Source organism: Phlebotomus papatasi, chromosome 5 (genome assembly GCF_024763615.1).
Source record: "Phlebotomus papatasi isolate M1 chromosome 5, Ppap_2.1, whole genome shotgun sequence".
Classification (NCBI taxonomy): Eukaryota; Metazoa; Arthropoda; class Insecta; order Diptera; family Psychodidae; genus Phlebotomus; species Phlebotomus papatasi.
Genome location: NC_077226.1, coordinates 356,501 through 371,637, shown reverse-complemented (window position 1 = coordinate 371,637; position 15,137 = coordinate 356,501). Strand labels below are relative to the sequence as shown.

Genomic DNA, 15,137 nt, shown 5'->3' with positions numbered 1-15,137 from the left:
TCAGCCTTTTCTCAGCTATATTGATATTAAGTCTGAATTCTGATCGTTTTCAACTTTACTCCTAAGAGACATTAGCGCTCCACGGTGACTAGATGTGTAAATTCTACTAGAAGGAATGTAAATGTAATCTTGGTTCAAAAGTGTGTTGTGCATGATCCGGCAGTGAAAGATCACCAAGAAGAAAGAAAAAAATAGTGTTTTGGTAAGTATGCAAAAAATTTTCTTGGTTAGGGTTTTATGCTAACAAAATGGGGCGCTATGCTTTCGAAAATCACTATTAGCTTGTTAAGACAGTGAACAACAACTGGCTAATATATGGTAAAGTTATTTGTGTTGCCAAAAAAGGCGATTTTTGCTTCCCAGCTTGTCAAAGAACATTCCAGCAATTTCTTTTGTCCGGAAGGTTGTTTCTTGGCAAAATACTGTCCGGAAATGTATTACACTCTGTAAAAAGTGTTATTGAATGCTAAAATTTATATTTACGTGCTTTTATTTGTTTAATTATCCTCTCGACATTCCTTAAAACTACCTTAGTATTAAGGTTAAATTAAGTCTGAATTCATCTTAAGATTCTAATTTTTTAAAATCTTTTTATGATCTCTGTCGCATGGTCTCTACGGCATCAGACATCAATCTTCAACCACACAAGATGGATTTTAACACTCCTTGCAGACAATACATGTGACTTAAGTATGACAGGAAAATGGTCCAAAAAGCCAGGTCACAAATATGATCATTTTACTATTTTTGTTGTTTAAAAAATTCTATTTTTTGAAAAAAATCCTGAAGTAATATATAGAACATAACATATACTCCCCACCCTTAAAAAATTAACAAAAAGACTTAAAATCTTTAATTAAAATAAGAAAAATATTTATTGAATTTGTTATTTATGTAAATAGAAAATAATGAATTAAATTAATCTGTTACTAAGAATCTTGGTTTTCAATTGATTATTTATTTTTTCCACGGCAAGAAGTGTTGTTTGCTGATTTCATGCTGAAATAAGCCTGAAACCTAAGGTATCATTCAGGGACAGATAAGTAGCCCATGAGGATTCAGGCTGAAAAAAGTCTGAAACCTAAAGTATCATTCAGGGAAACTTGGTCTGAATCTGAGTATTCAGGCTTATGAAAGCAAAAATAATAAACCTGAATTCAGCCTGATTTCTAAGGTTTAGAATTTCCGCTATCCGCCACGAAAGTAAGAGCGCAAAACTGTCTCATTTCCATACACCACCTCAGGGTTTTCTACAAGGGCCTCAGGAGATTTTCAGCCTTAGGACCTGAAAGCTCAGGCTGAATTCAGCCTTTTTAAAGGATTTTGTGTCACCCGGGTAACCCCACAATTTGACATTTTGAATCCAAACGTCGTTCGAATTTGAGAGATTCAGATTTGAGAGACTCTATTGTACAAAAATTTAGTTTTCTGTTGTGTATTACTGGAAAATTTACTTCTCAGGTAAGTTTAAGTCAGTAATGTATGGTTTTTCCTTTATTTTCTTCAAGAAAATCTCTGTCAATTCCCTGAAATTTGCGTAGAGGCCATAAGGAGATATGTCCTTAATGTGGCCATAAGTAATGCCTGCACCCTATTTTATTTCAAATAATATCGTACATTGAATATTACAATGGCGGTTGTCAGATTTCAGCATTTTTCCAGGAGGACGGCTTCAAAAACTAAATTTCATAATTCTTATTTTCATTTACAAATTTTAAAGATTGTTTGTATATGATTCCACTGGATAGAGCACATGCTTCTAGCGCGCCGAAAAAACTTTGGAGTTTATTCTGTGTTTTCTGTCATTGTGGAATGAATTAGTTAAAAATACTAATACAAAATAAAAGCCAATGTAATATGGAATGGACAACCGAAAACCCCAAATTGGCAACCTACGTAGTTTTGGAGGTATTTCGTAAAATGTGTACGAAAACAGGGAAAAAATTTACACTAAAACTAGTAGCATTATTCAGAGTTAACTCTTTCCGGACCACAACATATCCAGCGAAGGAATATCAGTAAAAGTGACTTTATTGTAAGTGTTAGTGGTCAAATATGATACTTTAGTAGAGAAAGAATTTTCTCCGCCTTTGGGAAATTGGAAAACTCATGGGTACTCTCGTCCCCAAAAGAACGAAAAGGAGACAAACTTGGACAAACTTCAATATTCCAAAAGACAATAATATCAATTTTGTGAATTATTTTTTGCCTGTCAAATGACTCCTTTACAATGTTGATCACTAAAACAAGAAGAATTATTGACCAGTATCTTCTGTGATGTCCAGGAAGTGCTAAAAAAGACACCCAGCTCCTGCTTGCCAACAGATTCCTCAAAATATTTCACACAAAAACACTTTAAAACACATTTCTCTCAACACGATCTTATTGTAGACACATTAAGAACTTTTTCAAGAGCCCAAAAGACACTTCCTGGACAATCAGAATTCATTAAAATCAGGAAAGACTGCCCCGAAAGCAATCTCCCGCGCTGCCAAATGTCAAAATTATCGGCCATATTGACAAAAATTTCGCTCCCGCTTGGAATTTTCTTACAAGGTTTTGGTGTCAAAAAGCAAATGGCGGACATTGGCGGGATAACCTTACATTTGACCTACATTTGCATTTAAGTATTAAGTATTAAGTATATTTAATCTAAACAGATAGGGTCCGCCCCTCTTACATTGTTTGATTGAAGGAAAAGAGAAAGAAAAGAAAAAGTAAGACAACAGAACACAAAGGAAATACAAGAAAAAATGAAAGAGACTGAAGTTAAATCTAAACAAAAAAAATCAAAAGAGAGAAAAAAAAGACTGCAGTTAGGTTGAATCCGACTGGTAGTATCTTGCAATGCCAATCAGAGAAGTTCTGGCATGAGAGGGAAGGGAGTTGAAAAGAACTACCCCATCAACAAATATTGTCCGCGAAAGCTGGTTCGAGCGAGCCCTCGGCACCAAGAGTCCCCGCACCCTGGCCGAGGTCCCAGGAATCAAAAGTGAGACCAAGTAACGCGGGCTTCCAGAAATTATCAGGCGAAAAAGAAAAGAAACCGCTCTCTGACGGAGGAGTAATGGGAGATCACAGCCCACCAGGATGTTGCGGTGGTTAGAGATATGGTCGCGGGGACCAAGACCGCACACATACCTAACACAATTCTGAAAGGTCACAGACAGGCGCCTTATTGTTTCACAGTCAGCTGCAAAAAATAGCTCCGCACCGTAGGTTATAATAGGTATAAGAAGGGCTCTAACTAAGAGCAAGCGAGTATTAAATGGAGTTAATTCTCGAAAACGCCGAAGCGTTCGGAGTGTGCAATAGACCCTCTGGTTGATATGAGAGATATGATCAGACCAAGAGAATGAAGAGTTGAAAATTACACCTAAATTGCGAGCGCGATCAACATATGGAATAGACTGTCCATAGATAATGAGCGGAGAAGGAGTCACTGTCAAAGGTCGTTTAGATATCAAAATGGCTTGTGATTTTTTAGGATTCAAAGTTAGTCCGTTGAGTGTAGCCCAATTCTCAACTCTCAGTAAATTGTCATTCAGACAAGTGAAAGCAGATTGAATGTCAGATAGATTACCTGCACAATATATCTGCATATCATCAGCATAAAGATGATAAGAACATTCAAGGAGAACAGACGGGAGATCATTAATGAAAAGTGAAAATAGAAGTGGACCAAGGAGAGAACCCTGGGCCACACCACGATACAAATTAACAGGCGTCGACAACTGCTGACCAACCTTGACTCTCCGAGTACGACCATTAAGATACGATTGAATTAACAGAACCGCAGAAGACGAAAATCCAAACAGACTATAAAGTTTGAAGCACAAAAGCTCATGGGAGATGCTGTCAAATGCCTTGGAAAAATCCAAAAGTATCAGCACAACAAATTTGCGATTGTCAAGTGACAAATGCTATGTCATGCTGAACCCTTAGAAGTGCACTAGTAGTACTGTGACCACTCCGAAAGCCAGACTGAAAGTCGACAAGCAATTTTCCAGAACTCAAATAGATTGTAATCTGGTCCAAGAGAAGAACTTCAAATACCTTGGACAAAACTGGTAGGAGGCTGATTGGCCTAAAGTCTGAAGGATCAACCGGATTGCTGACCTTGGGGATAGGCATAACCAGGGCAGACTTCCACAGAGAAGGAAAAGTCGAGGTGGTAATAATAAAATTCAGGGTGTCAGTTAGTACTGGAAGAATGACGGGCAGAATAAGCCTAACAAAAGCTAAAGAAACTTCATCATCGCCTTGAGCATCAGACTTGACACTGATCGATCTCTAGATTTTTGGGGACGATCGTACCCAAAAAGTTTGAACAAGTTTTTTTTTTTGAAATTTTAAGAAAAAATTGTTTTTCGAATTGATGCAATCTGTAATTGTTAGTTGTCGTAGTTATTGGCCCCGAGAGGTTTTTCCCTATTCGGGTCTAGAAATATCAAAAAAGTCAGGATATCTTCAAGGAAGCAGAAAATGGAAAATTCACGATTTTTGACCAAGAATATCTTAGCTCAGGAGTTAATTGGGATCCTGCAAAAAATATCCTAGATTTGAACATCCTTATAGCTTGTAATCATCCACAAGAATCGGAATTTTATCGATTCTAAATAGTCTAAAAAAAATTCTTTTTTTCCATGGGTACCCAAAGTCCCAAAGGAGACGAAAGAGTTAATGTCACCCTCCTGTAGCCAGTTGTTTGGTAACTGTTAATGATTGGTCAGCCGGGAATATTCTATTTTTTTTAGGGGGTTCCCCATGTCGCTATCTCAAATCATTTGGTCTGTACAGCCGAATGACTTCAACAAATAAAAAAAATGAAAGTGTCAAGTAAAAAAAGGTGTCACCTGGTATCATCATAGGTGGCGCCCCTGGCGAGATATCCAAACATTCCGGCTCTCATTTTAGCCTCCAAATTATTATTATCGAGTTGCTGCGGCGAATGGCGCTGCTGTTGCATCTTGAAATAGTACTCTGACACAATATTCTGCTCTAGGAGCTTATTGATGATGGTTAAGAGATTGCTAGTTGCTATTTTATTTGTCAGCATATTTGTGTGAATGAGACTACTGAGGGCATCCTGTTCAGCAGCACCACGGCCACCGTCAATTCCGCTCATGTACTGCATTAATTGCAAATATGCGCCATCTGGTGTTACTTCTTGGGGCTCCACTGTAACCCCACCAGTGCCACCACTGGCGCCCTCATCGGCCGTCGATGGTGTCACAACAGCCACTGGGCGCTTTTTAATGCTCAAATTCAGCGGTTCACTACTTCCAGGCGCTTCCATTTTCAATCACAAATTTCAAAACAAAAAAACACAACAATACACCTCGCACACGGCAAAAAACTAAAAAAAATGTGTGCAGAGAGGAAAATAAAAGTATAACCCCTTTTTCACACAGAAAAAAAACCACACAACCCTGCAATACACTCCCCGAATTTTAGGCAATAATACACAAGAAATTTTTTCTCTCACCCTCTGGCACAACCAATTTCACCCAGCAGCGCCCCTCAGCGGCAACTGCCACAAATGATAAATCTATGCACAAAATGACACTGACACTATGTCAACTGGCGCCATCTCATTGAACCAAATTGCAGAACAGAGCTACTTGATCGACAATGTCGATGCAACAGTTGACTTTTTAAAATAAAAGGGATGCAATTCCCCTTTATTTTTTATTCCTGTTTTTGCCCAATTCCGATGCTCAAAGGACCATTTTACTCAGCTTCATATTTTTTTTTTCACCTTATTACTCCTCTCTGCTACAGTGTCCTGTCGCCAAGATTTTTCTTTTTGTCAAAAATGCCAAATAAAAACCACCCTCCAACAAACACATCCGCATGGTTCACATTTTAGCCGTTGTCGCTGAAGTCACTGCAATCTAATTCAAATTCATATCCAACGTATTTCACTTTCAAAAATTACCCGGCTAGAAATGTATAACAACCCAGCTGGCTATTCGTACTGACTTGACAGATCGTACTGTGTATATACAGTGTATTAATGTGAGAAAAGTACTAATTTCCACATTATTTTTGTTTTGATTAGGGTAGAGTCAGCACTTTTTTTTGCCAGTAAGCCCTTTTTCGTCACCTAAATTAAAATCACAATTTAAGAGAATTAAAAATTCCTGCCCCGCGAAGATCCGCGAAAGACATCGCGGATCGTGAATTGTATATACCACCTTACAAATCTTCGAATATAGACTGACTATGTAGACAGAGAGGGAGAGAGTGAGAGAGTGCTATATATATATAAAGTGCTATAAGCATAGAATGAGTGCTATAGGGTAAATTAAGCTAATTCAAAACCTGCTCCAATTGGAAATTTTTTGCTACTCCAAATGGAAACATATTTTTTCCATAATAAATACTTTAATTATATTTTTATTTATATATTTTCTGTGCTATATTTTTATTATTTAGTTCCTTGTGGTTCAAATGAAGTGTAAATCCATTCATATAAATAAGTTTTAACATTTAAAAGTCTCATTTCAATTGACAGTGTAACTTTTCACCGTCGAAAAAATTCATCGATCGACCATTTTTTCTTATGAAAAAGGCAAGTAAGCTGATTGTTGTTTATTAATTTTTTGACGTTTATGCACTATATCTGGCAAATTTTAGTGAAATTAAGTCTTAAACTTTATTTTTAACCGTAAGTGAAGTGCTCAATTAAAATAATTACATATTTTCTGAACAAAAAGTACTTTTGTGAAATGTGCGCAAGTGCTTCAATGGGAAACACCGAAAATATGGGTTTATTGGAGCGATCTCCTTATTGTTTCAGATGGGAAAGGAAAATAAGACCAGGAAAAAGAACAAAACCTACACTTAAGAGCAACTCAACAAAGCTTTGGAAGCCTTTCGTCGTGGAAAATCACTAAAAGAGGTGTCTGTTTTGTTTCACGTTCCGAAATCAACACTTTATAATAAGCTTACTAGAAGATATCCGGAGGAATGCAGTGTGGGAAGGCGCCCCACTTTACCAAAGGTCATGGGAGACGAGCTTGTTGAATGGATTTTGGAATGCGCTGACAAATGGCATCCCATAACTAAGGATCAAGTCCTCGACACTGTACAGCTCATGTGTAAGAAGTTCGAGATGACCAATGAGTTTGTAGATGGAAGGCCAGGATATGCTTGGTTCAGGAAGTTTTTGAAGAGACATCCTGAATTAAGCCGACGTAAACCAGAATCATATACCACCCAAAGAGCTGGTGTTACCTCTGAGAACATCACTGACTGGTTTGAGAAAACCCGTGAATACTTAGAATCGAAAGATCTTCTGGAATTCCCTCCTGATCGCATCTTTAATCTAGACGAAACTGGTGTTATGCTTTCTCCCAAAGGCGAAAAGGTGGTCCACCAAAAATGATGGAGACAGATTGAAACCAAGAAATCTTGCAAGGGTATTATCAAATGCATTGCCACTCTTAAATCTCGAAAATATAGCAAAAAGTGGATTTAGAGGATGCGGCTTGTTACCATTTGATCGTAACGGTATTGACAATGCAAATTTTCTTAAACGGTTCAAAAGATGATCAAAAAGTAAAAGAGCAAAAAGGCGAGAATGAGGATACTAAAAATGTCATCTAAAAAAATGATTAAATAAACTATTTTCTTAATCACTTAGTGTTTGTCTCCAATTGGAAAATTTCCCTTGTCTCCATTTGGATTAATTTGTTTCCAATAGAAGCATTTTGCACTTGTGTATTTTTCTTGTCTTAAAGTAGTTTTCAAACTCAATTTAAAGAATTTTCACTAAACAGTAACATTCTAGAAGAGTCAAGGAGCAAATTTATGTAATAATCTTCAGAAAAAATATGTACTTAATGTGTTGAATCTTCTGTCAAAGTTAAAGCGTCTGGAAATGGTTTTGAATTAGGACAGTTACCCTATTTGGACAGAAATTTCTTTGAATTTGGAAGAATTTTACTTAAAAATATTAAAATATACAATACAGAATGATTTAAACTCACCTGGGAACTATATATTGTCACACAAACCACCAAAATGTTTTTTTTTATTGCAAATTAGTCACAGAATTGAAATATGTCGCCCTTCTGTCACGCCACCAAATTTGTTTCTGATATTCACCGCTGCGCTACTCGTGTGCTGGATCTAATAAAATTGCCAGCGCTGTTAACATTTTGTTACCAACCGGTGTTGGTTGTTAACTTTGGTCAGTTGGGTCGGGGGTCCATATAGCCAACCGGACCGTCATTCTTTGACAAGTGTCACGAAAATATCCCAGTGGTCAATCCACACATTACCAGTATGCATGACATGAATGCTTAACCTATCACTGTTTCTTATTAGAGAAATTTATACATAAACCTTACTGTGTTATCACACTTGCAGCACATTAAAATTTTAATATGATTCACATTAATTGTCACTGGTGAGAGTCCAAATGTGTAATTTGTGTGTTTAAATCATTTTATATTCAAAATTTGATCTATTTGTTGATAAAAAGATAGCCTTTTGATATAAATCAATTTGATATAAATTGATTTATAGCATTAATGCGATTATCTCTTTAATTTTTTAATGTGAAATATATTTATGCTTTAGGTAAATTTAAACTTATTTTTACAGGCCAAGTCCACTTCTTTATTCAATAAATTGAAAAAAAAAAACCCAAATATTAAGTGACTCAGAGACGCAAATAACATATTTGGACGCTCACAAAGTGACAATTAATGTCAATCACATTAAAATTTTAATGTGCAAATGTGATAACGCCATAAGGTATATGTATAACTATCCAATATGCCTTCTTGTAAACCTTTAACCAATTCCTTACCATGGTATTATACATCATACGCAAATTGAGTGATTTTTGATGATTTATTTCTGGGCAATTTTTGTCTGAATTGCTGTCGGGAATGGATTTTTAGTAATTTTAGTTTTTCAATTACTTGGGAAAAATAGTCCGACAGAGATGGAAATACATTTTGTTGTTCTTTTCTTGCTTCGCGGAAGGTCATGCGAAATTTTTGCTCATAATGGCGGACGGAAAATGCGACATCTCGTGGAATTTGTTAAAATTGGCCTCTTTCCTCTTTCCTGATTTGAATTCTAGTTGCCAATTGGTGTTCTTGGATAGTTACTCTATCTAAATCAATAGAGTTTGTAATGAATTAATGAACAGAATTTAAATTCAGTGACCGTTAAGATGCGTGTTTGAGGGCGGCTCCCCGCGCCCCCGTTATGGATAAAAATTATTTCTTCTTCATTCTATCTCAAGTATTTCTGGTACACTGACTGAATGGGTTAATGTAGTCAATTAAATAAATATAATAAATGTGAGGTTATGTCGCAGATATCTCGCTCAAAAGTGGTCAAAGTTAAAGGAATAAAGTGTTTTTTGTGTGTGTATGCAAACCTATATCGGTGGTTGGTGTCCTGGGAGACCTCCTGTTTGGGTCCTGGTGTCACAATGGCAGGATGGGAATTGAGAACATGGTGGGGTGGTGTATGAACGGCCGGCAGGAGGCTGGTCGGTGAGAAGCGAAAGGAGAAATCACTGTGGACAGAAAAAAAAGACAGCATAGAAAATGTCAAATGAGCCAAGACACAATCCATTTGATAGAGAAATTTGCTGGAAATACAGGTTACAAACCTTGAGAGAGTGGTATTGATGGGAAGGGACGATGGATAGGGACTCCTGAAGCCCGATGTGGCCGAATAGACGGATGGTGTGTGCCTGAAAGAGCGCCACCTACAGTTTAAACACGTTGGAGGATGTGTCGCGCGCCAACATTATCCATCAACAATACTCACCACGATGCCACTTGGGACATATCGGGACTCAGCATTGGGTATGCATACTGACTAGTCGGAAATGAGTAAATAGCCGGCCGGGTCAATCCTGAAAAAAATAGACCAACAAACAGCAATTTATTAATAAATTATTATCCTTTTATGATCATTTTGAGACATTTGGTTGATTGCGCGCTTTTCAATTGCAACAAATCGGCTTATTTCTGGTTGAGCAAAAAAAAAATTTAAGAAGGCATTTCAAGGACTTTCTTTGCCATATCCTTCGGTATTTATTTATTTATTTATTTTTTCTGAAATATATAGCATGTTGCATCGGTCCCCTTTTTGTTGGAACTATAAATGAAAATCCGTGAAATTGTCGCGATAATTGATATGGCGTGGCCATCGTAAGAACGGGGGTGCAGACAACCCCGGGAACAAATAATAATACTTAAAAAAAAAAAAAGAGAAAGCTATCCGGAAGGGTGAATAGTTGGTCGAAGGGGAGAGAGATAAGGGATCTGTGTGTCGGTGCTTGTGCAAAGGATGAGCTCGGGGTGTATGTTACATGGTGAACATGTTCAAATCCACCATTAATTTGTCATGCAAATCGCCAAATAATGAGGCACCCCTTTTGAGGAAAGCCTCTCTTCCCCTATTTTTCCGGTTCATTTTTTTTTTTGTGTGTGCTGTAGTTTTCTGAAGAGGTCCTTCGGCAGGGGTTCCATGTCACAGAGAGAGCGAGAACCGAGAGACCCGATGAAAAAACGGGGATTGAGAGGGAAAAACAACCCTCGGGCATTGTCACCACATTTTTCCCTTTTTGGAAATTGGCAGCGTCGCGGGGTTTCCCGCTAAAAACTAAAGTCTCCCTTACCAAAAGGATTCCACAGGGTGATACAAGCATTTTCACCTTTTTTTTTTTTAAAACTATTTTATATACCAGAAAAATAACTTAACCTAAAAAAAAATGTATAGAAAATATTAATTCAGAGGAGAAGCTCATAATTTTGGACAGTTTCTAAAGGACAATGGTCAGGAATGTATGAAAGCTGATCCAATCCTTCGCCAAAGATAGGACTAGGCCCATTTTGTAAGCGGCAGTTCACGAAAGTATCCAGATAAAATTTTAATTGGTTAGGGTGGATTAAGTACTTTTGGCCACTTTAAGGTTTCATGTGCTTGTAATTTTTATAATCTTTATTTAAATAAAATGAAATGTTGTATGAAGATACCTTAAAGCCGTTCCTTCATAATAATCCAAGAGAATTCCCAAATTTTTTTTGGGTATTTTAGCGAAAAATGCATTTTGTGCAACTATGCATGTTTCCGTACTTTTGGCCACTTTGTAAGCACTTTTGGCCATTGTGTGTAAGCACTTTTGGCCACTTGTTTCCAATAGAATTTTAATAAAATAACAGAATTAATAGATTTCGAAAACTTTCACAAATACACAGCACATGTCCTATTCTTATTTAAAACCAATTTTATGTGATTATTAGAGTAGGGTGGTGGTATTACTTATGACCAGTCTATACTTGTGGCCTCTTCGCAAAAATCTTCAATTTTTTCTCACAAAATGATTTTAAAGAACCACAAAATTACCAATATTTGATGTGCTATCATTAAATGAAAATTTTAAATAGATTTTCACTTTAATATTTCGGTACAATAAGAAACAATTTAAGGAAAATATTTTACTGATTCGGATTACGATTAAAAATACGTCAAATCGTTAAGAAATTTACTAACGATCTTAAAAATTTTAACAACTAAATATTGTAGGGGAAATGCTTCTAATTTTGTCCAGTTTCTTATTTTGGACACTTTGAGGATAACATTGGACACTAAAAATAAATTGATTAAAATGATGGATTTTTATTCCAATATTTGATGAATAATGAATTCTATCTAAATATTTGTTCTTTTTGGAATATTTTAACACTAAATACGTTAAAATTTGAATAGGGGAAACTGGGGCACCACCAAACAGGGGTACCACCAAACACTGCGATTTTTTCAATAGGTATAAGACTTCAGACAATGAGACTTACATGAAATCATAGATACTATAGGGATGCTTGTCCAGAGAAAGAATGATCCACATAATTCAAGTAGTTCAGAAATAAGAATCTTTTTTCGCAAAATTGTGAGATTTTGATAATTTTAGTCGTTTATATATCTACCTGGAAAATAAAACTGAAAGAAGTTACGTCAAATTTCACTACACCAGTACTTTCCTATATGTTTTGGGATAATATTTATGTATCTACTAAAGAAATTAATGTTCACATTTTTTTAAAAGAATATAAAATCCATCACAAAACAGAGTTTGGGGCACCAACAAACAGGCAAATTTCTCACAATTACAGATGTCGCGAGCGTAGCTTGAATGGCAAAATTTTTCCTCTTATCTTTCTTACTCTTCATCTCCCTCTTTGTTCGATTTCAGAAATTTATATCCATTCATGGGATTTTCATTCAAGACTCAAGAGAAATATAGTTTCAAGAACCCAATTTTGCATTAAATGATTCTTAATGATACTTTAATGATTTTAATCAAGGATTGACGAATTTATTTCTCGAATTTATTACAAATAATCAGAAGAGCGCGCAAAATTTGAACTTTAGGTAAAATATTTGCCACGATTTAGTGGCGCTGCTTTCCAGCCAGAAGTCGAATATTGTCAAAATGATGAAAAATCCATTGAAAAATATGTTCGATGTGCAGTGCGTTAGTTTTTTGCTATTTTGGTCACTAATTCTAAATTTTGCAGTGCTTTTTTGAGATTTATTTACATTTTCAATACATTCTTTATAATTAGGAATTGTGGTGAATGCCCAAAATAACTTCAATGGGTGAGAAAATGAGGTGTTTTTTGGTGCCCCAGAAAGTGTTTATTGGTACCCCGGGTGGTTGGAAAAAAGCGAAAAATTCATGGTGATACAATTTTCCTTTTTACGGAAAATTGAAGTGCTTCACATCATCCTTGTATACATTAATATGCAGCCTATACCTAAGACTATAACATGGGGTAAGCAACATTTTTCTAAAATTCACAGTTTTCTTAGGAAATTCAGTCAAAATCGCATCTTTCAAAAGTGTTTGGTGGTACCCCAGTTTCCCCTATGGTTTGAGTTGAAATTGCTTTGTTGAAAATTCAGTGTGAGCAATTGCTTACGAGAAATATGACAGAACTTCGTGGCTTACTTCAGTCTTATTTAGCTGTGGTGAAGTACTAACAATGTTTCTTCGCTTTTTTTGAGTGATATTATTGAATACTCATTGAATATTGTGTGAAAAATGGGAAATGTTTTAAGACATTCACCAGTGAGGTGATGATTCTTATTTTGGACAGGTGTTTATCTCACGAAATTTCGTGAAGTTTTAGCTTTTGTGATGACTAGGTTGGACAAATGCCTGGAGAAACAAAGGAGCATCATCTCTACGAAAGAGATGTAGCGAGAAATGCCTTGAAAGGCTCCCGGAAAGGCCAGGGAATGAGCGAATCCGCACGTACTTGGAGTACCGAAGTCAACTCACTTTAATGAATGATATGGAAAGTTTCTGGGCTTCTTGTGACATTCCACGTTTCCCTTACATGACCAGGAAGAGGACTTGGTAAGATTGGTTCATCAAATGAAGAACAATGGGCATCCTATTGAGGCGGATTAGCTGTCCAAATTTACAGCCAAGTTGGACAAATTAATAACCAAGTTGTCCAAAATAAGAGTCAAATTCACCTCTACATATCAATTCATTTTTAAACGTATTAAAACTAATTTTAATAAAAATAAGACGATAAATAGCTTGCTAAGTTTCTAAACAACCCTTCTGAAAAGAGAGTAACAAGAAATGTCAATTAGTATTGAAAATATGGCACTTCAAACTTAGGATATCGATGCTTATATGCAGACTGTCCAAAATTATGAGCACTTCCCCTATCTTCAATCGCAAATATTTAGTACTATTTTTCAAAACTTCTTTCCTTAATAACTATATGTTCTTTTACTATTAATTTTTGATAAATTTTTAAACAACAAATATGATATTAAAATGAGGCCATAAGTTATGAGCAAATTGATAGGATTACGGACTTGTGGCCACTGTATTTGACGTGTGGCGCCCTCACACCATATGTGACACTATTTTGATTTGAAGTGTTGTCAATTGTATTGTTTTTATTCAATAGTTCGGTATTTTCTGGCAAACATTTAATGAAATTTAAGGTAAGTAATGAAATTGTAATATAAAATTGTTTATAAATAAATGTGGTGTAAAATCTGATTTCAAGATTCCTCTAGAGTTGCAGATTTATCTCATGAATTTGTATTTTGTTACAGATAACCTAACTTTTCTTTTTCACTCTTTTAGGACAATGATACCAGTAAAAAAATATAAAAAACTAAAAAGAGCCTGCATATACATCTCACAGGCATTAAGAGGCATTGATAATGTAATGGCCGCGACAAGTATTTCAGGTGTATCACATTCCTCTCACAACTCTCCTTAATAAAATCTCCAGGAAAGATCCGGAAGAAATATCAGACCACGAAGGCTTTCGCAATGTCCTTACAAAAGGAGACAGAGGGAATTTTGAGGTGGGTTTTTCATGCAGTCAAATATGCATTTTTCATTATGAAAAACGGATTGTGAACCTCAGTGAATAGAAGAATGAGAAGAAATTAATACTGCAATGCTACAATCATGAATAAAAACTATAAAAACTTAAGAAAAAAATAATAAAAATTTATGAAATTACCTGAAATCTTTTTGTTTTCTTTTGCATTTAAAATATTTTATTTCTAAGTTTATTTTGCATCATTTTGCATTGTGGCCACAAGTCATTCCACGAGCGGCCATAAGTTCGTAAAAGTGGGCACAAGTTATGAATTTTACATTTTTGGAAAAATCATACTTTTTCTGAGGTTTAAGGGAATTTCCTAATACATTCACCATGATATATCGAAAGGAGGTACTTTAAAGAAATTACAGTTAAAATTTTATCTTACATAGCCAAAAAGAAAAGAAGCTGTGAGCAATTATGTCCTTAATGTGGCCATAAGTAATGCCCCTACCCTATTTTAAATGACTTTTTGCGCATTTTCTATTTGATGTAAAATCAGTCAAAAGTCACGATTGTTTTTACTGAAACCGCGAAGTGCGCCACGTGTAAAATGTATGGAAAAATGAATGGCCAAAAGTACTTAGACAGCCGAAAAAAGTAAGCCCTTTTGGCCACATTCGATTTTCATTTAATTTGTTAGAAAATCTTATTAAGGATGATATCACAATAAAATTTAGGCAATTAAGAAATGGACTTTCACTGAATAACATCAAATATTTTTATCAA

The 15,137-nt window shown here is 35.7% G+C and overlaps 1 protein-coding gene across 3 annotated transcripts in view; it reads right to left on the bottom strand.

Moving 5' to 3' along the window:
* The window catches only part of LOC129808704 (protein pangolin, isoforms A/H/I/S), a 134,757-nt gene that overhangs the window by 37,887 nt on the left and 81,733 nt on the right, over positions 1–15,137 (bottom strand). For all 3 annotated transcript variants that reach the window (XM_055858486.1, XM_055858487.1, XM_055858488.1), the window contains exons 5-7: positions 9,805–9,892; positions 9,644–9,742; positions 9,407–9,547 (exon numbers count right to left, since the gene is read on the bottom strand). In XM_055858486.1, coding sequence (XP_055714461.1) covers positions 9,407–9,547; positions 9,644–9,742; positions 9,805–9,892 — 328 coding nt within the window. The remainder of the gene's footprint in view (positions 1–9,406; positions 9,548–9,643; positions 9,743–9,804; positions 9,893–15,137) is intronic.